Source organism: Hemiscyllium ocellatum, chromosome 44 (genome assembly GCF_020745735.1).
Source record: "Hemiscyllium ocellatum isolate sHemOce1 chromosome 44, sHemOce1.pat.X.cur, whole genome shotgun sequence".
Lineage (NCBI taxonomy): Eukaryota > Metazoa > Chordata > Chondrichthyes > Orectolobiformes > Hemiscylliidae > Hemiscyllium > Hemiscyllium ocellatum.
Window position 1 is genome coordinate 1,091,454 of NC_083444.1, and position 23,645 is coordinate 1,115,098.

A 23,645-nucleotide genomic window follows, 5' to 3' on the forward strand; every position below is an offset into this window, starting at 1 on the left:
GCGATCCGCCAACAATGCCAAGTGCCCTCCTAGTTTTCAGCTCATGATTGAACGCACATTTCTGTGCTTGGAAACAGAGAGGCTGCAGATGGGGAGCAGACAGAGCGAGAGAGAGAGAGGGGGGACTGCAGAGTGAAACTCTCCCCCCTTCCACACACTCCCTGCTCAACTCCCTCCTCCTGCCTCTCCTAGATCTGTTCCCCTTCACTCCATCTATGACCCTCGGACTGGGCCATCTCTCTCTCTCTCTCTCTCTCTCTCTCTCTCACACACGCGGCCTTGTTTCACATTTTCCCTTCACTCCTGCCTTCCACATTTCCGTATGTCCTTGCTCAGGCTCACTGCTTCAGAAAGTAAGAGCCAGGTTTGCTAATTCATGGCCAATCCCTTCGAGGGAAGTGGGGGTGGGGGTGCGGGGGGAACTCAAGGCCCAAATGACAGAGAGAGAGAAAAACCGAACCAAAGCTGACCTAACAGTTACAACAGAAACTCAGCTGTTTAATGTTGAAATAGTTTCTCGGAATCGCTATCCTTTGCTGTGCCTCGCCCCTCCCCCGTCAATATTTACCCCCAAAATCTGGGCGTTGTGTTGTGCTTCCCCAACCCCCCCCGCCCCTTCACTCCCTTCCGAACTGGGTCCTGTTCCTGATAAATGGGAGGTCTTGCAGTTTGTTGGGTCAAACCAGGCAGCACTCACACAGTCAACAGCAGGGCCCTGGGGAGTGTGGCTGAACAGGGGGATCTCGGGGGGACAGGGTCACAGCTCCTTGGAAGCAGAGTCCCAGGTAGACAGGGCGGTGAACAAAGCATTCCACATGGTAGCTGTCACCAGTCAGAGCACCGAGTACTGGGGCTGGACAGGAACCTGGTGAGACCACATTTGGAGTCCAGTGTACAGTTCTACTCTAGAAAGGATGTTGTTAAACTAGAGAGAATAGATTAACTGCGAATGCTACCTGGACTGAAAGGTTTGGGACTATTACAAATGGGATAGTCTCCATCTGGGCTGGACTGGAAACAATGTCCTTTCGCTAACACTGCTGGGGAGAGTTTAACCTAATGTGGCAGGGGGGATGGGAATCACCTGGGGTTAGAGGACAGGAAGGGAACAGTAACTAAAGCCTGTGAGGAACTAGATAATGAAGTTAGCGTGAAGAGTAAGTAGGGAGCAGATGATGGACATGCAGGGTCAGGTGGTCTGAGGTGCGTTTGCTTTAATATGAGGAGTGTAGTGGGTAAGGCAGATGAACTTAGAGCTTGGATTAGCACTTGGGAGTATGATGTTGCTATTACTGAGACTTTGGATGAGGGAAGGACATGATTAGTAACTAAATATTCCAGGAGAGAGAGATGCTTCAGGTGGGATCGAGAGGGAGGTGAAAGGGGTGGGGGAGTTACATTACTGGTCAGAGAGGGTATCCCAGCTGTGCTGAAGGAGGAGGCTATGGAGGGCTTGAACAGTGAGGCAATATGGGCAGGAAGGGTGTGATAACAATGTTGGGGCTGTCCTACAGGCCTCCCAACAGCGAGAGTGAGATGGAGGTACAAATATGTCACAGATTATGGAACGATGTAGGAGTAACAGGGCGATGGTGATGGGCGATTTTAATTTTCCCAACATTGACTGGGATTCACTGAATGTTAGAGTTTAGATGGAGCAGAATTTGTCAGGAGCATCCGGGAGGGTTTTCTAGAGCAGTATGTAAATGGTCCAACTCAGGAAGGGGCCATATTGGATCTGGTGTTGGGGGAATGAGCCCGGCCATAGAACATAGAACATAGAACAATACAGCACAGAACAGGCCCTTCGGCCCACGATGTTGTGCCGAACATCTATCCTAGATTAAACACCCATCCATGTACCTATCCAATTGCCGCTTAAAGGTCGCCAATGATTCTGACTCTACCACTCCCACGGGCAGTGCATTCCATGCCCCCACCACTCTCTGGGTAAAGAACCCACCCCTGACATCTCCCCTATACCTTCCACCCTTCACCTTAAATTTATGTCCCCTTGTAACACTCTGTTGTACCCGGGGAAAAAGTTTCTGACTGTCTACTCTATCTATTCCTCTGATCATCTTATAAACCTCTATCAAGTCACCCCTCATCCTTTGCCGTTCCAACGAGAAAAGGCCGAGAACTCTCAACCTGTCCTCGTACGACCTATTCTCCATTCCAGGCAACATCCTGGTAAATCTTCTCTGCACCCTCTCCAAAGCTTCCACATCTTTCCTAAAGTGAGGCGACCAGAACTGCACACAGTACTCCAAATGTGGCCTAACCAAAGTCCTGTACAGCTGCAATATCACTTCACGACTCTTGAATTCAATCCCTCTGCTAATGAACACTAATACACCATAGGCCATCTTACAAGGTCTAGCCACCTGAGTGGCAACTTTCAAAGATCTATGTACATAGACCCCAAGATCCCTCTGTTCCTCCACCTGACTAAGAACCCTACCGTTAACCCTGTATTCCGCATTCTTATTTGTCCTTCCAAAATGGACAACCTCACACTTGGCAGGGTTGAACTCCATCTGCCACTCCTCAGCCCAGCTCTGCATCATATCTAAGTCCCTTTGCAGCCGACAACAGCCCTCCTCACTGTCCACAACTCCACCAATCTTCGAATCATCTGCAAATTTACTGACCCACCCTTCGACTCCCTCATCCAAGTCATTAATAAAAATTACAAACAGCAGAGGACCCAGAACTGATCCCTGCGGAACTCCACTTGTAACTGGGCTCCAGGCTGAATATTTACCATCTACCACCACTCTCTGACTTTGACCGGTTAGCCAATTTTCTATCCAACTGGCCAAATTTCCCTCTATCCCATGCCTCCTGACTTTCCGCATAAGCCTACCATGGGGAACCTTATCAAATGCCTTACTAAAATCCATGTACACTACATCCACTGCTCTACCCTCATCCACATGCTTGGTCACCTCCTCAAAGAATTCAATAAGACTTGTAAGGCAAGACCTACCCTTCACAAATCCGTGCTGGCTGTCCCTAATCAAGCAGTGTCTTTCCAGATACTCATAAATCCTATCCCTCAGTACCCTTTCCATTACTTTGCCTACCACAGAAGTAAGACTAACTGGCCTGTAATTCCCGGGGTTATCCCTATTCCCTTTTTTGAACAGGGGCACAACATTCGCTACTCTCCAGTCCCCTGGTACCACCCCCGTTGACAGTGAAGACGAAAAGATCATTGCCAACGGTACTGCAATTTCCTCTCTTGCTTCCCACATAATCCTAGGATATATCCTGTCAGGCCCTGGGGACTTGTCTATCCTCAAGTTGTTCAAAATGTCCAACACATCTTCCTTCCTAACAAGTATCTCTTCTAGCTTACCAGTCCGTTTCACACTCTCCTCTTCAACAATACGGTCCCTCTCATTCGTAAATACTGAAGAAAAGTACTCATTCAAGACCGCTCCTATCTCTTCCGATTCAATACACAATCTCCCACTACTGTCCTTGATCGGACCTACCCTCGTTCTCGTCATTCTCATGTTTCTCACATACACATAAAATGCCTTGGGGTTATCCTTGATCCTATCCGCCAAGGATTTTTCATGCCCTCTCTTAGCTCTCCTAATCCCTTTCTTCAGGTCCCTTCTGGCTATCCTGTATCCCTCCACTGCTCTGTCTGAACCCTGTTTCCTCAACCTTATGTAAGCCTCCTTCTTCCTCTTTACTGACATTCAACCTCCCTCGTCAACCAAGGCTCCCTCACACGACCATTCCTTTCCTGCCTGATAGGTACATACATATCAAGGACACGTCGTATCTGTTCCTTGAAAAAGTTCCACATTTCCACCACATCCTTCCCTGACAGCCTATGCTCCCAACTTATGCTCCTCAAATCCTGTCTTACAGCATCGTAATTTCCCTTCCCCCAATTGTAAAATCTATCCTGTTGTGCGCACCTATCTCTCTCCATAACCAAGGTGAAAGTCACAGAATTGTGGTCACCATCACCAAAATGCTCACCCACTAACAAGCCCACCACTTGTCCCGGTTCATTACCGAGTACCAAATCCAATATGGCCTCCCCTCTGGTTGGACAATCTACATACTGAGTTAGAAAAGCTTCCTGGACACACTGCACAAACACCGCCTCGTCCAATCTACTTGATCTAAAGAGCTTCCAATCAATATTTGGGAAGTTGAAGTCGCCCATGACTACGACCCTGTGGCTTCTGCACCTTTCCAAAATCTGTTTCCCAATCTGTTTCTCCACATCTCTGCTGCTATTGGGGGGCCTATAGTAAACACCCAACAAGGTGACTGCACCTTTCCTATTTCTGACTTCAGCCCACACTACCTCCAAAGGCAGATCCCCCTCGAACTTCCTTTCTGCAGCCGTTATACCATTTCTAATTAGCAATGCCACCCCCCCCCCTCCTTTTTTACCACCCTCCCTAATCTTACTGAAACATCTGTAACCAGGAACCTCCAACAACCATTCCTGTCCCTCATCTATCCACGTTTCCGTGATGGCCACAACATCGTAGTCCCAGGTACCGATCCACGCCTTAAGTTCACCCACCTTATTTCTGATACTCCTTGCGTTGAAGTATACGCACTTGAGCCCATCTGTGTCCGCAAGTATTCCCTGTCAGTGCTACCTTCTCCACAGCCTCCCTACATTCTTGGACATCCTGACAAACAGCTAGCCTACTTGCTGGACTACAAGTCCGGATCCCACCCCCCTGCCAAATTAGTTTAAACCCCCCTGAAGAGTGCTAGCAAACCTACCTCCCAGGATATTGGTGCCCTTCGGGTTCAGGTGCAACCCGTCCTGTTTGTACAGGGCCCACCTTCCCCAGAATGCAGTCCAATTGTCCAGGTGGGTGAAGTTTCAGGAGGGGATTACTTTGGGAATAGTGATCACAATTCCATAAGTTTTAAAATACTCATAGACAAAGACGAGAGTGGTCCTAAAGGAAGAGTGCTAAATTGGGGGAAGGCCAGCTATAGTAAAGTTCGGCAGGAGCTGGGGAATGTGGATTGGGAGCAGCTGTTTGAGGGTAAATCCACATTTGATAGGTGGGAGGCATTTAAAGAGAGGTAGATTTAGATGCAGGAGAGACGTGTCCCTGTGAAAATGAGGGATAGAAATGGCAAGATTAGGAAACCATGGATGACAGGTGACATTGAGAGACTAGCCAAGAGGAAATAGGAAGCATACATAAGGTCTAGGCGACTGAAAACAATTGAAGTTTTGGAAGAATATCGAGCATGTAGGGCCAATCTGAAATGAGGAATTAAGAGGGCTACAAGGGGTCATGAGATATCCTTAGCAAACAGGGTTAAGGAAAATCTCAAAGCCTTTTATTCATATATAAGGAGCCAGAGGGTAGCTAGGGAAAGGGTTGGCCCACTCAAGGACAAAAGAGGAAAATTATCAAAGTCTGTGAGAAGATTTGTAGCTCGGGTGCTCGTTGTTGTGGTTCTGTTCGCCGAGCAGGGAATTTGTGTTGCAGACGTTTCGTCCCCTGTCTAGGTGACATTGTCAGTGCTTGGGAGCCTCCTGTGAAGCGCTTCTGTGATCTTTCCTCCGGCATTTGTAGTGGTTTGTCTCTGCCGCTTCCGGTTGTCAGTTCCAGCTGTCCGCTGCAGTGGCTGGTATATTGGGTCCAGGTCGATGTGCTTATTGATTGAATCTGTGGATGAGGGCACAAGATACTGAGGGATAGGATTGATTTACATTTGGAAGAAAATGGGCTGATCGGTGATAGGCAGCATGGTTTGTGCAGGGAAGGTCATGTCTTCCCAACTTAATAGAATCTTTTGAGGTGGTGACAAAGTTGATTGATGAGGGAAGGGATGTAGATGTCATATACTTGGACTTCAGGAAGGTGTTTGATAAGGTTCCCCACGGTAGGCTGATGGAGAAAGGGGAGTCACATGGGGTCCAGGGTGTTCTAGCGAGATGGATAGAGAACTGACAGGGCAACAGGAGACAGAGAGGAGGAGGGGAAGGGAGCTTCTCAAAATGGAGACCTATGAGCAGTGATGTTCCACAGGGATCTGCGCTGGGACCACTGTGGGTTGTGATATACATAACTGGTCTGGAGGAAGGTATCGGGGGGCTGATTAGCAAGTTTGCAGATGACACTAAGATTGGTGGAGGGGCAGATAGTGAAGAGACTGTCAGAGAATACAGCAGAATATAGACAGATTGGAGAGTTGGGCTGAGAAATGGCAGATGGAGTTCAATCTGGGCAAATGCGAGGTGGTACATTTTGGAAGATCCAATTGAAGAGTGAACAATACGGTAAATGGAAAAGCCCTGGGGAAAACTGATGTGCAGAGAGATCTGGGTGTTCAGGTCCATTGTTCCCTGAAGGTGGCAACGCAGGTCAGTAGGGAGGTCAAGAAGGTACGCAGCATGCTTTCCTTCATCGGACCGGGTATTGAGTACAAGAGTTGGCAGGTCATGTTACAGTTGTATAAGACTTTGGTTCGGCCACATTTGGAATACTGTGTACAGTTCTGGTCACTACATTACCAAAAGGATGTGGATGGGTTGGAGAGGGTGCAGGGGAGGATCACCGGGATGTTGCCTGGGATGGAGGATACTAAATATGAGGAGAGGTTGGGTAGATTAGGATTATTTTCTGTGGAAAGGAGGAGGTTGAGGGGGGAACCTGATTGATTTGTCGCCTGGTTTAATGTTGTAGCTGACCGTGTCAACTTGCTAAATGTCACATTGCAGTGACCCACTCCCACCTGTGGAGGTGCTGTCTCTGGCAGCGATCACAGTCAGATTGGGGTTCAGGGACAGCGATGTGATGGTGGTGATGACCCTTGCCTCTCACCCCCCACCACGGCACACTTCCGTTCCCCCACCTGCACAGGAAGATCCCACAGGTGGGGGATGTGGAGTGGGGGAGGGGGGGGGGGGTTCACCAGGATCATGCATGCGTGTGTGAGAGAGAGAGAGAAAACACGCCTGGTTGCTCCCCCCACCCTTGGCTGCCCATGGGATCTTGCTGTGCTCCCACTCACCACTGCGTTTCCCTTGCCAGCGCAGTGCCTGGACTCTATTGGCCGTGACGTGGTGGGGGAGTGTGTGGGGGGGGAGGAGTTGGGGAAGACACAGTGGGATGGGTGGACCCGGGGATGTGGCTGCTGCTACCTAAATGCACAGATCTCGATTTAGTGTGTTTGCGCCACACTGCTCTCCCACAGTCAGATTCCCACCCCTCCCACCCCCCAGCTCACCCGGGGTTACAGAGATTGGGGATGGCTCTGGGTACGAAGCTCTTCGGAGGGTCAGCATAGACTCGATGGGATGAGTGGCCTCCGTCCAGACTGTGTGTGGGTTTTCTGTGATTCTTGAACGTGTGTGTTGTTGACAGCTGGGGGGGAGCGGTCAGCTAATATTCCGTGTAATGTTCTGGTGTTAGGGACAGGGAATGTCACACACCATGGTCCCTGCCTTCATTACAGGGGGGATAGTGTACAGGAGCAGGGGGCTGGGGTTGGTTGGACAGGTATCAGACACCGGTTTGACTTCAGCTGGAGTCCCACGTACAGTGTGGGCACCAGGTTATAGGAAAGACGGGCATGCATCAGAGAGAGAGAGAGAGAGAGAGAGAGAGAGAGAGAGTCAAAGAGATTTCCAAGAACAAGGGAAAGTCATTACCTGGATAGTTTGGAACACCTGGGATTGCTCTCCAGGGAGAGGGGACGTTGGACGGTATCATGGCCAGAGTGGAAGGGGAGAGACCCTTCCTGTTTGGGGGGTGGGGTGGAAGAGGATAGGTCAAGGGGGCAGTGGTTAGAAGGGGATCAGTAGAACAAGCAGCAGCGAGGGGTCAGGATCAGGAACGTGCAGAGAATCTGGGCAAGGCAGGCTCAGTCAGGGATTTCCAACGGGAATTGGGTCAAGCAGGGATACACGGGGAGAGACTCCCATCCCGGAGGTGGAGCAGGGATACACGGGGAGAGACTCCCATCCCAGAGATGGAGCAGGGTTACACTGGGAGAGACTCCCCGCCCTGGTATTTCTACGGGATCTATTCCAAAATTGGAGAAGACATTAGTGAGTCAGTTCCTGGAGTATTGTAACATTCCTGGTCTCCATTCCCTGAGGAGGGCGGTAGTTGTATTGGAAGGCTGTTCAGAGAATCCCTGCAGGCCATTCAGCCCATCCACAATCTCCATACAGCATCCCACTCCAACCCACCCCCTCTCTGTAACCCTGCACTTCCCCATGGCCAATCCACCCTAACCTGCACATCCCTGGACACTATGGGACAATTCCCCATGGCCAACCCACCCTAACCTGCACATCCCTGGGCACTATGGGACAATTCCCCATGACCAACCCACCCTAACCTGCACATCACTGGGCACTATGGGACAATTTCCCATGGCCAATCCACCCTAACCTGCACTTCTTTGGACTGTGGGAGGAAACCCACGCAGACACGGGGAGAATGTGCAACTCTGCACGGACAGTCGCCTGAGGCTGGAATCGAACCTGGGTCCCTGGTGCTGTGAGGCAGCAGCGCTAATCACTGAGCCACCGTGCTGGCCCTGAGTTTGTGAGGTGAGGAGTTTGCCTTCTGAAAGAACCCTGCGCAGTTTCGGGTGATCCTGTCAGGAACTTCAGAGAGTGAGAGGAGGTGTGTCCGATGGTGAAGGGGATTGACAGAGCAAACCCAGAATGGATGGTTCCCCCAGGGGTGGGACAGTCGAGAACGAGAGGTTATGGATTTAGGAAAAGGGACAGCAGATTGAAAACAGCGATGAGGATGATTGACCCCTCTTGAAAGCTGGGGGATCTGTGAGATTCCACCCCCCCCCACACACACACACAGTGCGGTGGATGCTGAGACACAGGATAACCTGACAGAGGGGATAGACTTTTAATCAGTGATGGGATGATGGTGATGGAGAGGGGGTAGGAAGGCAGCGTTGGGGCTGAACCATGATCATATTGCATGGGGGAGCAGGCTGGAGGGGCTGAATGGCCTCTACCTGCACTGATTTCTGATTACACCAAGGGACATGGGGACAGCAGGCTGGAGGGGCTGAATGGCCTCTACCTGCATTGATGTCTGATTACACCAAGGGACATGGGGACAGCAGGCTGGAGGGGCTGAATGGCCTCTACCTGCACTGATGTCTGATTACACCAAGGGATCAAGGGATATGGGGACAGCAGGCTGGAGGGGCTGAGTGGCCTCTACCTGCACTGATTTCTGATTACAACAAGGGACATGGGGACAGCAGGCTGGAGGGGCTGAGTGGCCTCTACCTGCACTGATGTCCGATTACACCAAGGGATATGGGGACAGCAGGCTGGAGGGGCTGAATAGCCTCTAGCTGTACTGATTTCTGATTACACCAAGGGACATGGGGATAGCGCTGGAGGGGCTGAATGGCCTCTACCTGCACTGATTTCTGATTACACCAAGGGACATGGGGACAGCAGGCTGGAGGGGCTGAATGGCCTCTACTTGCACTGATTTCTGATTACACCAAGGGACATGGGGATAGCGCTGGAGGGGCTGAATGGCCTCTACCTGCACTGATATCTGATTACACCAAGGGATATGGGGACAGCAGGCTGGAGGGGCTGAGTGGCCTCCTACTGACTTAGGGCTCAGGGGAGTCTCCAGCCTGTGTTGTCAGAGTGAGTTCGGGGTGGGGGAGAGATCCCCTTGCCCCCATCCAGTGGGAATGGGGGCCACGCCGGTCAGGAAGGAGAGAGTTCAGAAACCACGGTGGGCTAGTACGGAGCGAGTGGTCACTGCAGGGGTGGTGGGTACTGGGCTGTGTCTACTCACTGGCCTGGGATATATTCATGTGGCATCTCCAGGCCAGGGAGTGCCACCTCTAACACAATCCATTCCTTGGGCAACCAGGCCATTCGCTCCATTGTCCCTGTGCCAGCTCTCTGACCATTTGAACTCTGAACCTACTCCCCATGATCCTCCCCGTTGTACTGATTGTAAGAACTCACTGGATCCCTGTCAGGAATCGTGGATCTAGTGTAGCTCCCAAGCTTCCAACTGAACATGACTCCGGGATGAGAGGTTAAATATCTCACTCGGAATCCACCCGTTGGGATAACGGGAGGTTCGGATCCAGGGTGAGTTTTCCCGGAGGGTTAGGAAGTGCGTGACAGTCTGTAAGGAGCTGGTGGATTGGTGGAAATTCTCTCCCGTCTCAGTCATTGGGAAGGACAGGGATAGCACGGGGTTAGATACAGAGTAAAGCTCCCTCTACACTGTACCCCCATCAAACACTCCCAGGACAGGGACAGCATGGGGTTAGATACAGAGTAAAGCTCCCTCTACACTGTCCCCCCATCAAACACTCCCAGGGACAGGGACAGCACGGGGTTAGATACAGAATAAAGCTCCCTCTACACTGTACCCCAATCAAACACTCCCAGGGACAGGGACAGCACGGGGTTAAATACAGAGTAAAGCTCCCTCTACACTGTTCCCTCATCAAACACTCCCAGGGACAGCAGGGGGTTAGATATAGAGTAAAGCTCCCTCTACACTGTCCCCCATCAAACACTCCCAGGACAGGGACAGCACGGGGTTAGATACAGAGTAAAGCTCCCTCTACACTGTCCCCCCATCAAACACTCCCAGGGACAGGGACAGCACGGGGTTAGATACAGAATAAAGCTCCCTCTACACTGTACCCCCATCAAACACTCCCAGGACAGGGACAGCACGGGGTTAGATACAGAGTAAAGCTCCCTCTACACTGTCCCCCCATCAAACACTCCCAGGGACAGGGACAGCACGGGGTTAGATACAGAGTAAAGCTCCCTCTACACTGTCCCCCCATCAAACACTCCCAGGGACAGGGACAGCACGGGGTTAGATACAGAATAAAGCTCCCTCTACACTGTACCCCCATCAAACACTCCCAGGACAGGGACAGCACGGGGTTAAATACAGAGTAAAGCTCCCTCTACACTGTTCCCTCATCAAACACTCCCAGGGACAGGGACAGCACAGGGTTAGATACAGAGTAAAGCTCCCTCTACACTGTCCCCCATCAAACACTCCCAGGGACAGGGACAGCACGGGGTTAGATACAGAGTAAAGCTTCCTCTACACTGGTGTGTAACATTTTCTCCGAACAATGGAAAGTCTTGGTAATTGTCTGTTTCAATATCTGTCTCTCTGTCTCTTTCTATCTGCCCCTCTCTGTCTCTCTCCCTGTGTCGCTGTCTCTCTCTTTCTTTCTCTCTCTCTGTCTCTCTGTCTCTCTCTGTCTCTCTCTGTCTCTCTCTGTCTCTCTCTCTCTCTGTCTCTCTCCCTGTGCCTCTGTCTCTCTGCCTCCCTGTGTCTTTGTCTCTCTCTGTCTCTCTCTCTGTCTCTATCTCTCTCTCTGTGTCTCTCTCCCTGTGTCTCTGTCTCTCTGTCCCTCTCTCCCACCCCCCCTCTCTCCCTCCCCCCTCCCCCTCCCTCCCCCTCCCCCTCTCTCTCCCTCTCCCTCTCCCTCTCCCTCTCCCATCCCCCTCTCCCGCCTTTCCCCCTCGCTCCTTCCCCCCTCCCCCTCTCTCCCTCCCCCCTCCCTCTCCCCCCCTCCCCTCTCTCCCTCCCCCCCCCTCTCTCTCTTCCCCCCCCCCCTCTCTCTCCCTCCCTCTCTCCCTCCCCCCCTCTCTCTGTCTTTATCCGTCTCTCGGTGGAGTTGCACCTGATTGTCGAGTGAAGGGTTAATTGTTGGGTTTTTGTTTCGTTGGCTGACACCGATGTAACCAGAAGCAGTGACCTAAATTCATCTAATTCAGGAAAGTTTGCTGCACATCCTCTCATCGTCTACTTCCCCCTGAGCAGTCAAACCATTAACCTTTCTGCCTATATCTCCAGCGTCACATCCCCCAACAAGGCTCCCTCTCAAAAACACAATCATGGGTTTATTTTCAGCTGTCAATACCCTCCTGCTTTATAACAGAGCTGGCTTTTACTGTGTCTGTGTGTGTCTGTGTGAGGTTTTGTGTGTCTGTGTCTGTGGGAGAGTTTGTGTCTGTGTGTGTGAGTTTCTCTGTGTATGTGTGTGTTGGGGGGAGTTTTTGTCTCTGTGTGTGAGCGTGTGTTTGTGGGAGAGTTTGTCTCTGTGTGTGTCGGAAGTTTTTGTGTGCGCGAGTGTGTGTATGTGAGAGAGTTTGTGTTTGTGTGTGTCTCTGTGTCTGTGTGTGTGTGGGTGTGGGTGTGTGGATGTGTCTGTGAGTGTGTGTGTCTGTTCTGGCTACAAACCCCAGAATAGACACTGAACGCGCCTCAATGTTTCTAACAATGATCACTAGCCGTGGGGTGGGGGGGCTGGGAGGGGGTTGGTGTGCTGAAGAATCTGAAATAGTTCCCTCCAGAGCATTGAAGGATAAAGGGAAATTGAATCGAAGCATTTGTACGGGGCAAGTGGTTTGGATTTTGATTTTGTTTTTGATGTAATTTAGCCCGGAAACAGACCCTTCGGCCCAACTCCTCCATGCTGCTCCGATATGGCCCATATCTCTGTGTGTCTGTGTGTGTGTGTGTGTGTGTGTGTGTGTGTGTGTCTGTGTGAGAGACTGTACCCCAGTGAGAGTCAGTCAGTGTGTCTGTGTGTGTGTGAGACTATACCCCAGTGAGAGTCAGTCAGAGTGTGTGTGTGTGTGTGTGTGTGTGTGTGTGTGTGTGAGAGAGACTATACCCCAGTGAGAGTCAGTCAGAGTGTGTGTGTGTGTGTGTGTGTGAGAGACTATACCCCAGTGAGAGTCAGTCAGTGTGTGTGTGTGTGTGTGTGTGTTCAGGCTTCTGTCCCTTCTCCCCGATGGTAGAGGTTGTAGAAAAGCATTGCCAGGGTGGGATGGATCTTTGAGAATGCTGGCTGCCTTTCCCTGACAGCGGGGCCTGGTCGATGGATTCTGTAGATGGGAGGTTGTGATTGTCCGGGCTGAGTTCCCCACTCTCTGTAACCGTCTCTGATCCTGAATGGTACAGTTGCCGTAGCAGGTAGTGGTACATCCAGACAGAATGCTCTCGATGGTGCTCCTATAAAAGTTGGGAAGGGTATTCACTGTCATGGCGAGTTTCCCCAGCTGCCTGAGGAAGGAGAGACGTTAGGCCTTTGTAACCAGTGTGTCCACGGGAAGGGTCCAGGAAATCTTGTTGTGGGTGACCACTCCCAGGATCTGGACCCTCTCCACTCGTTCCCCCCCTGTGCTGTTAACGTGGAGGAGGGGGGGCATGAGTTCCATGGTTTTGCCGGCATTGAGAGCTCGGTTCCATTTGACGGAGCACGTTGTAGTGTGCGAGGGCAGCGTCTCGGGGAGGGTGGTGGGAGGGGAGCACCCAACCGGTGGAGGGAGAGAGAGAACGGCTGGGGGAGTGAGCGAGTGGGGAATGAGGCTGACCCTTCTCAGGGGGGAGCACAGGGATGACGTGCAGAGCGGCCTCTCTCTCTCTCTCTCTGCTGGTTCACAGTGAACTGAGTGGGAGGACAGACTCGGTTGGCTGAATGGCCTCTCTCTCTGCTCCCTGGCCCTAGTGGGATGGGAAGATCCCAGGCTGAGTGACACTCCCACTCCATGTGGGGGTCCTGAGATTCCTGACCCGGAGGGAGGGTTCTGCACAGAGCCACTCGATCTGTGACTCCCTCCCTCAGCAGAGGGTCTGGACTATCCCTGTCCCCAACTCTCCCACCCACAGGCAGGCCGCTGGGAGAGACACAGCAGGAAAAGCTGTTTGCTAACTGTGTACAGCAAGATTCCACAGGTTGGGAGGCAGGAGGACCAGAATATCCACCTCAGTGACACTACGGAGTCATAGACCCTCCCTCAGCACTGACCCTCCCTCAGCGCCCACTCCCTCAGCACTGACCCTCCCTCAGCACCCACTCCCTCAGCACTGACCCTCCGACAGTGCCCACTCCCTCAGCACTGACCCTCCGACAGTGCGACACTCTCTCAGCAGTGACCCTCCAACAGTGCGGCATTCCCTCAGCACTGACCCTCTGACAGTGCGGCACTCCCTCAGCACTGACCCTCTGACAGTGCCCGCTCCCTCAGCACTGACTCTCTGACAGTGCCCGCTCCCTCAGCACTGACCCTCCGACAGTGCGACACTCCCTCAGCACTGACCCTCCGACAGTGCCCACTCCCTCAGCACTGACCCTCCGACAGTGCGACACTCCCTCAGCACTGACCGTCCGACAGTGCAGCACTGACTCTCCAACAGTGCGGCGCTCCCTCAGCACTGACTCTCCGACAGTGCCCACTCCCTCAGCACTGATCCTCCAACAAAGCCCGCTCCCTCAGCACTGACCCTCCGACAGTGCGGCACTCCCTCAGCACTGACCCTCCGACAGTGCGGCACTCCCTCAGCACTGACCCTCCGACAGTGCGGCACTCCCTCAGCACTGACCCTCCGACAGAGCGGCACTACCTCAGCACTGACCCTCCGACAGTGCCCACTCCCTCAGCACTGACCCTCCGACAGTGCGACACTCCCTCAGCACTGACCGTCCGACAGTGCAGCACTGACTCTCCAACAGTGCGGCGCTCCCTCAGCACTGACTCTCCGACAGTGCCCACTCCCTCAGCACTGATCCTCCAACAAAGCCCGCTCCCTCAGCACTGACCCTCCGACAGTGCGGCACTCCCTCAGCACTGACCCTCCGACAGTGCGGCACTCCCTCAGCACTGACCCTCCGACAGTGCGGCACTCCCTCAGCACTGACCCTCCGACAGTGCGGCACTCCCTCAGCACTGACCGAACGACAGTGCGGCGTTCCCTCAGCACTGATCCTCCGACAGTGCCCGCTCCCTCAGCACTGACCCTCCGACAGTGCTCGCTCCCTCAGCACTGACCCTCCGACAGTGCCCGCTCCCTCAGCACTGACCCTCCGACAGTGCGGCGCTCCCTCAGCACTGACTCTCTGACAGTGCCCACTCCCTCAGCACTGACCCTCCGACAGTGCGGCACTCCCTCAGCACTGACCCTCCGACAGTGCGACACTCCCTCAGCACTGACCCTCCGACAGTGCGACACTCCCTCAGCAGTGACCCTCCGACAGTGTGGCACTGACTCTCCAACAGTGCGGCACTCCCTCAGCACTGACCCTCCGACAGTGCCCACTCCCTCAGCACTGACCCTCCGACAGTGCCCACTCCCTCAGCACTGACCCTCCGACAGTGCCCGCTCCCTCAGCACTGACCCTCCGACAGTGCCCGCTCCCTCAGCACTGACCCTCCGACAGTGCGACACTCCCTCAGCACTGACCCTCCGACAGTGCGACACTCCCTCAGCACTGACCCTCCGACAGTGCGACACTCCCTCAGCACTGACCCTCCGACAGTGCGACACTCCCTCAGCACTGACCCTCCGACAGTGCGACACTCCCTCAGCACTGACCCTCCGACAGTGCGACACTCCCTCAGCACTGACCCTCCGACAGTGCGACACTCCCTCAGCACTGACCCTCCGACAGTGCGACACTCCCTCAGCACTGACCCTCCGACAGTGCGACACTCCCTCAGCACTGACCCTCCGACAGTGCGACACTCCCTCAGCACTGACCCTCCGACAGTGCGACACTCCCTCAGCACTGACCCTCCGACAGTGCGACACTCCCTCAGCACTGACCCTCCGACAGTGCGACACTCCCTCAGCACTGACCCTCCGACAGTGCGGCACTCCCTCAGCACTGACCCTCCGACAGTGCGGCACTCCCTCAGCACTGACCCTCCGACAAGGCCCACTCCCTCAGACCGGCCCTCCAACAGTGCGACACTCCCTCACCCCTCCCTCTGTAACTGCACAGAGTCAGTGTTTATTCAGCAGGGTAAGGGTCACTCGCTGTGTAACTGTACAGAGTCAGGGTTAATTCAGTGGGGGTGGTCTGTGTGGAGGTAGAAGTGAGCGGCGTGGGATCCGGACTGTCTCTGTGCGCTGACCAATCCCGGCCGGCTCAGTCAGAGATTCCCCTGAGCCCGGAACGCAGGCTCAGAATGTACCGGAACACTCAGTACTGGGAGGGAGGGAGAGCGAGAGAGGGAGGCGGAGATGAGGGGCGAGAGAGGGACGGACAGCGGGACAGGAAGAGACACAGAGGGACAGAGAGAGAGACACACGGAGGGGGAGAGACAGACAGGGAGAGAGACACAGAGGGAGGGGGAGAGACACAGAGGGAGGGGGAGAGACGCTGAGGGACAGAGAGGGAGCCCGATGTAAAACCCAGATATGGAAGGGGCATTCTGAGAACTGGCTGTTACCCCACCCCGAAAGTTAGGGGGTGGGGAAATCAATCTGCAAGTTTAATGGTCAGGGTATTTCCCATTGTTGGAAAGGGCAGACTGTCAGTCAGACCATGGAGGGTGGGTATCAGGTACTGACCCACCATGGTCTCACTGCGGACCAGAATGGGGCTGAATGGCCATCTCTCTCTCTCTCTCTCTCTTTCTCTCTCTCTCTCTCTCTCTCTCTCTCTCTCTCTCTCTCTCTCGGAATTTGGACAGTGCTGACAGACAGATATAATCGCACGTATTGTGGCGGCGGGAAGTTTTTGTCGGGAATTGAGTCATGAGGCCTAGCTCAAGCTGAGAGGAAGCGGCCTGTGATTTCAGCGTAAAACGAAAACCATTAACAGACTGAGTCAGCTGTTTGATGGGATCCATGGGGACCGAGTGGAACACGTTCGGAATCCTGCTGGAGCGTGCAGGATGACACCTCCTGAATCCTTCCCAAATCCCAGTTTCCAGGAGACTCCCTATTGGAGGCCAAGCTGGGAGTCAGGCAACACTTGAGACTAGGCCCCAAACTTGATCACTGTCGGAGTGAAGGATTCTGGGCGCACTTTTGTCGGTTTTTGTTCTGACCCTGGGGATGCAGGGTGAGTGGGCAGAATGGCCTCTAGGGTTCCGGTAATGGTGAGGTGATGAGGGAAACCTCTCCCCTGGTAACCACTGGTTGATAACAGTGTGCATTTATGTGGCACCTTTGACTTCGTAGGCCACAGGCCCACGAGGAATCTGAGCAGGAGGCCATTCGGCCCATCGAGTCCACTCCACAGGGATTCGTGGATGACCCAAATCATCCTCGATTCTACTTTCCTGCCCCTTTTTTATCTTACCACCATTCCCCCCCCCCCCCCCCCCCAAAGAACCCCATGGACTTTCCCAACATGTTCCACGGATTGGTTAATGAGAGCTCTCGGAAAGGAGGAAGGGGAGAGATCGTCAGCACCCCCCCCCCCATCGCCAAGGCCATCCTCCCTCCTCAAACCCACCCCCCCGCTCCCCCAAACCCCCTCTCACCCACTACCCAACCCTTGTCTTGCCCCCACCCCCAGTCAGACTCAGTGGGATCAGCAATCCATTGGAAGATCCCACGGAGGAATCTCAGGATCTGGAACGAACCCCCAGTCCCAGCGTTTGATGGATCTCTGCTCCCAATGAGTGTATGCCCTTCGAGAGATAGGTTAGATGCCCCTCGGTAGGGTCTTCTACCCCATGCGCTGAAAATGTGTTGCTGGAAAAGCGCAGCAGGTCAGGCAGCATCCAAGGAGCAGGAGAGTCGACGTTTCGGGCATGAGCCCTTCTTCAGGAAACGTCGAATCTCCTGTTCCTTGGATGCTGCCTGACCTGCTGCGCTTTTCCAGCAACACGTTGTCAGCTCTGATCTCCAGCATCTGCAGACCTCCCTTTCTCCTTCTACCCCATGTGGCAGGAATTCACCATGTTCTGGATAGGATTTTAGTTGGGCCTCATTTGGAACGTTGTGTATGGCTCTGGTCGCCATGGCTTCAGAGAGATGTGAGGCCTTCGAGAAGATGCCAAAATGGTTTTGTTGCCTGGTTTGGAGGGTATCCACTCCGAGGAGGTGTGGGGCACGTATGGTTTGTTTTCACTTGAATGTCGAAGGATGAGGGGGCTCCCTGATAGAGCTTTACAAAACTCTGAGAGGTTTGGACAGTATGGAGAGTCGGAGGTATTTTCTCAGGGTACAATATCGATTACTGGGGGATGTAGGTATGAGGTAAAATGGGGAAGGGTTAAAGGAGATGGGAGAGGGAGGCCTTTTTACACAGAGGAGGACTGGGAATACACTGCCACAGGAGATGGTGGAGACGGATACAATCTCAATGTTTCCAAGGTGTTTGGACAGAGTCAGGAATGGAGGGAGATGGGCTGTGTCAAGGCAAAAGGTTTGGAAAGGCATCCTGTGTTGGTGCATCTCGATTGGACCAGGGGCCTGTTCCTGTACTGTACCACCTGTCATCGGGAAGGGATCACTGCAGACAGAAATAGCGAGGGATCCCCTCTCTCTCTCTGTGTGGGGAGGGATCCCCCCTCTCTCTCTGTGTGGGGAGGGATCCCCCCTCTCTCTCTGTGTGGGGAGGGATCCCCCCTCTCTCTCTGTGTGGGGAGGGATCCCCCCTCTCTCTCTGTGTGGGGAGGGATCCCCCCTCTCTCTGTGTGGGGAGGGATCCCCTCTCTCTCTCTCTCTGTGTGGGGAGTGATTCTTTCCCGCAGGAGGTTGTCTCTCCTGGGAAATTGAGTGTATTCCAGGCTGAGACAGAGAGAGAGAGAGAGAGAGAGAGAGGTATTGAATCAGGTAGTTTCAGTAGTAGTGGGGTGGAACGCACTGCCTGTAACAGTAGGAGACTCACAAACTTTAAGGGCATTGAAATGGTCATTGGATCGGCGTATGGATGAGAATGGAATAGTGCCAGTTAGATGGGCTTCAGGTTGGTTCCACAGGTCAGCACAAGATCAAGGGACGAAGGGCCTGTACTGCGCTGGAATGTTCTATACGGGCCTATACTGCGCTGGAATGTTCTATAAGGGGCTGTACTGCGCTGGAATGTTCTATACGGGCCTATACTGCGCTGGAATGTTCTATAAGGGGCTGTACTGCGCTGGAATGTTCTATACGGGCCTATACTGCGCTGGAATGTTCTATAAGGGCCAGTACTGTGCTGGAATGTTCTATACGGTCCTGTACTGCGCTGGAGTGTTCTATAAGGGGCTGTATTGTGCTGGAATGTTCTATACGGGCCTGTACTGTGCTGGAATGTTCTATAAGGGCCAGTACTGTGCTGGAATGTTCTATACGGTCCTGTACTGCGCTGGAGTGTTCTATAAGGGGCTGTATTGTGCTGGAATGTTCTATACGGGCCTGTACTGTGCTGGAGTGTTCTATAAGGGCCAGTACTGTGCTGGAATGTTCTATATGGTCCTGTACTGCGCTGGAGTGTTCTATAAGGGGCTGTATTGTGCTGGAATGTTCTATACGGGCCTGTACTGTGCTGGAGTGTTCTATAAGGGCCAGTACTGTGCTGGAATGTTCTATACGGTCCTGTACTGCGCTGGAGTGTTCTATAAGGGGCTGTATTGTGCTGGAATGTTCTATACGGGCCTGTACTGTGCTGGAGTGTTCTATAAGGGGCTGTATTGTGCTGGAATGTTCTATGTGCTGGAGTGAATCGAGGGGAAATGGTAACGGAGCACTGTTGAGGCTGATCAGATTAGCTACCAGCACTGTTAATGGCAGACGAGACTCGATGGGTTGAATGGCCTCCTTTTAGCCAGGAATTTCGATTTTTCTGTCCACCCCGTCCGCCTTCAGTCTCCAAAACCTGGTGAAAACTGGGAGGGAGGCAGGAGGCTGTAAACAGTGAGCACAGACATCGTCCTCAGACTCCCTGGCTGGAGGTGAGGACGGGGGTGTGGGGGGTGTCAGGAGATGGTGGAAATATCCCCTGGGTCGGGGTGGGGCTTTCCTCTGGGGGAGGGGGTGAGCTAAACCAGCCTCCCTCCCCGACGATCCGGGCTGGTTCCTGAGGATTGACGTTCCCAACTCCGTGACTGAGTTCCTGCCGTCTCAGGGCGGAGGGGTGTATCTCTGGGACAAACGACTGAGAGTCACATCCTGCCTTTGTCTGGGCCCTTCGGGAGACATCTGTGGAACCCATCAGCATGCGGGAACGTTCCGGAATAACAGCCCAGGGACTGAGGAGGCGGGAGATGCTCTCTCAAACACACGCCCAGTGTACAGCCACTGGCAGGGCCTGCATTTCTCAAGCCCCCTATTCCTCCTTCGGCGAGGTCGTGGGCCCATCGAGTGCCTCTCGTTGGGGGTGGGGTGCAGGAGATTGGTCACCTGTTGTCATGGAAGGGGAGCACAGCACGATCCCACATACAGCAGCAGGACAGGGCTGGGGTATTGACCAGGGGACCCTGGGGAGAGCACCACTGGCTGTCATTGGTTCAAGTCCCACTGCGGGAATGTGCCCCAATTTAATGCCAATGAAGGCAACCTGGGATTGGACGGTGATCCCAAGGATGGTGACTGTGACCACCACCGTCAATCGTCATAGCAACCCCACCATGTTCACCAATGGCCTACAGGGGAGGGCAGCCTTGCCTCCACGTGACTCCAGTCCCACAATCTCCAAACTGCCTTCAGAAATTATCACAGCAAGGCATTACTCCCCACCCCTTCAGCACTGACCCCCGACAGTGCGGCCCTCCCTCAGCACTGACCCCCTGACAGTGCGGCACTCCCTCAGCACTGACCCTCTGACAGTGCGGCACTCCCTCAGCACTGACCCCCTGACGGTGCCCACTCCCTCAGCACTGACCCTCTGACAGTGCGGCACTCCCTCAGCACTGACCCTTCGACAGTGCCCACTCCCTCAGTCAGATTTCAGGTCCCTGACATTGAGTTTGTGTGAGATTGAGAGATGGGAAGATGACGGTGGGTTGATTGTGGGAGGGTGTGCGCTCAGTGCTGTGTGGGTAAGGAGCTGACTCTCTCTCTCTCTCTCTCTCTGGCAGATTTCTGGATGTCAAGGGGTACGTCCTGTACCCACAGATTGGGGATCGGATTGATCTGATCTGCCCACAGTCGATCCCACGTGGTTCCCTGTCAACCGAGGAGTATGAATATTACCGGCTGTACCTGGTTAGCGAGGACCAGGCCGAGCGGTGTGACACGGTGATGAGTCCGACGGTGCTGTTAACCTGTGACAAACCCGACCAGATCACTCGCTTCACCATCAAATTCCAGGAGTTCAGCCCCAATCTCTGGGGCTTGGAGTTCAAACCCCATCACAACTACTACATCATCAGTGAGTGCCGGGGTGGGGGAGGGGTGCAATCGGGGCTCTGGAGGGTGGGGGATAGTGGGCTCCATGCCCACTGGAGAGGGGTGTGGGCACTGCCTGTAGACATGGCCTGGGGGTGGGGGGGTGGGGGTGCGATTGGGATCAGTGCCAGGTTGGTAGGGGAGTCAGTGCCAGGTTGGTAGGGGAGTCAGTGCCTGGTGGTTAGGGGGTCAGTGCCAGTGGTTAGGGGGTCAGTGCCCGGTGGGTCGGGGGTCAGTGCCCGGTGGGTCGGGGGTCAGTGCCCAGTAGGTAGGGGTCAGTGCCCAGTGGGTAGGGGTTGTGTCTGGTGGGTAGGGGTCAGTGCCTATTGGGTAAAGGAGTGGGCACTGACTGTAGACAGGGTCTGGGGGTGATTGGGGTCAGTACCTGGTGGGTCGGGGGTCAGTGCCCGGTGGGTCGGGGGTCAGTGCCCAGTGGGTAGGGGTCAGTGCCCGGTGGGTAAAGGAGTGGGCACTGACTGTAGACAGGGCCTGGGGGTGATTGGGGTCAGTGCCCGGTGGGTCGGGGGTCAGTGCCCGGTGGGTCAGGAGTCAGTGCCCAGTGGGTCAGGGGTCAGTGCCCAGTGGGTCGGGGGTCAGTGCCCGGTGGTGTCCTGGATGTACCCTACCCCCTGTTGGTATTGACTGGGTGTTTATTGATGACTGTGACTCCTGCTGGGATCAGCCTGTGCACCCACATTGCTAATGCCATTGCCCGGCTGTATCAGTGACTGACTGACTGCCCTTACTCTGCCCCTTCACTGGCCTTCCCCTCCCCTCCCCTCCCCTCTCCTCCCCTTCACCCCTGCTCTCCCCCCCACCTCCTGCTCTCCCCATCCCGTCCCTGTCATTACCAGGAGCTGATGAGCTGTGATTGATTTCTTGGGAGAACGTGGTCTCCCGTTGATCCCCTTCACCCTGGCACCCTCCAGCCCCACAATGCTGCACCCCCTCCCTCCCCTACACCCCCTCCCTCCCCTACACCCCCTCCCTCCCCTACACCCCCTCCCTATCTCTGTAACCCCCTACACCCCCTCCCTATCTCCGTAACCCCCTCCAGCCCCTACACACCCTCCCTATCTCTGTAACCCCCTCTAATTCCAGCCCCTTGACCATCCCCCGATTCCCATCGCTCCCCCATCGGGGGCAGTGCCTGCAGCTGCCTGAGCCCTGGAACCCCCTCCCTGTGCCCTCTCCATGTCTGTCTCGGAGAGAGTGGATCTTGTTGAGATAGCGTCAGACAGATGTACAGCATCTTCGGTCCAACCCATCCATGCCGTCCAGATATCCCAACCCAATCTAGTCCCACCTGCCAGCACCCGGCCCATATCCCTCCAAACCCTTCCTATTCATATACCCATCCAGATGCCTCTTAAAGGTTGTAATTGTACCAACCTCCACCACATCCTCTGGCAGCTCATTCCATACACACACCACCCTCTGTGTGAAAAACACTAGCGCATAAAATAGCTATCTAGAAGCTTATTCATGATGAATTATTCACCCTCATCAGAAATCTCGGAATAACTCGCGTCTGGGTTTGGTGTTGAGTTCTATTCCTGTCATGTTAAATGACCTGAGGACTTGCTGAGTGAACCAACTCTCCCGAGAGATTCCTTGAGTTAGACTGTGATGGGTCGTGATGTTATTTTCCTGTCTGTCTGAGATTTGAAACATTGGGTTTTGAGCATCAATGACTGGGCCATTATTTAGAGTCATAACCCGTCCATGCCGACCAGATATCCCAACCCAATCTAGTCCCACCTGCCAGCACCCAGCCCATATCCCTCCAAACCCTTCCTATTCATATACCCATCCAAATGCCTCTTAAATGTTGTAACTGTACCAGCCTCCACCACTTCCCCTGGCAGCTCATTCCATACACGTACCACCCTCTGGATGAAAAAGTTGCCCCTTAGGTCTCTTTTATATCTTTCCCCTCTCACCCTAAACCTTTGCCCTCTAGTTCTGGACTCCCCAATCCCAGGGAAAAGACTTTGTCTATTTATCCTATCCATCCCCCTCATGATTTTATAAACCTCTATAAGGTCACCCCTCAGCCTCCGACGCTCCAGGGAAAACAGCCCCAGCCTGTTCAGCCTCTCCCTGTAGCTCAGATCCTCCAACCCCGGCAACATCCTTGTAAATCTTTTCTGAACCCTTTCGAGTTTCACAACATTTTTCCGATAGGAAGGAGAGTAGGATTGATGGCGATATTATTGGGAGATGGTGATGGTCACCTGTCTTCCGAAAGCGATGTAGGTTAGATAACTTCATATCTCTGCTTCCAGCATTGTCATCAGCAAAAGCTTGTATCTGTTCCGGAACATTCTGTGTTGTTAACATCTCAGGCTGTAGTCCCATGGGAAATGGTGGGGGAGGGGTACCAAACAATACAACAAGGAAATGGTGAATTTATGTAGCCTGCCCTCCCCCAGCCTGGAGCAGAAATGGCTGGGACAGATCCTCAATATTCGGCTCCGAGAATAGAACATCCCAAAACCCTCACTCCAT

General features: G+C 53.7%; 1 protein-coding gene across 1 annotated transcript in view; it reads left to right on the forward strand.

The window, feature by feature from the left end:
- Positions 1-23,645, forward strand: part of efnb3b (ephrin-B3b) — a 60,729-nt gene that overhangs the window by 14,565 nt on the left and 22,519 nt on the right. Inside the window, exon 2 of the mRNA XM_060854564.1 lies at positions 20,825-21,117. Within this exon, the coding sequence (XP_060710547.1) occupies positions 20,825-21,117 (293 nt within the window). The remainder of the gene's footprint in view (positions 1-20,824; positions 21,118-23,645) is intronic.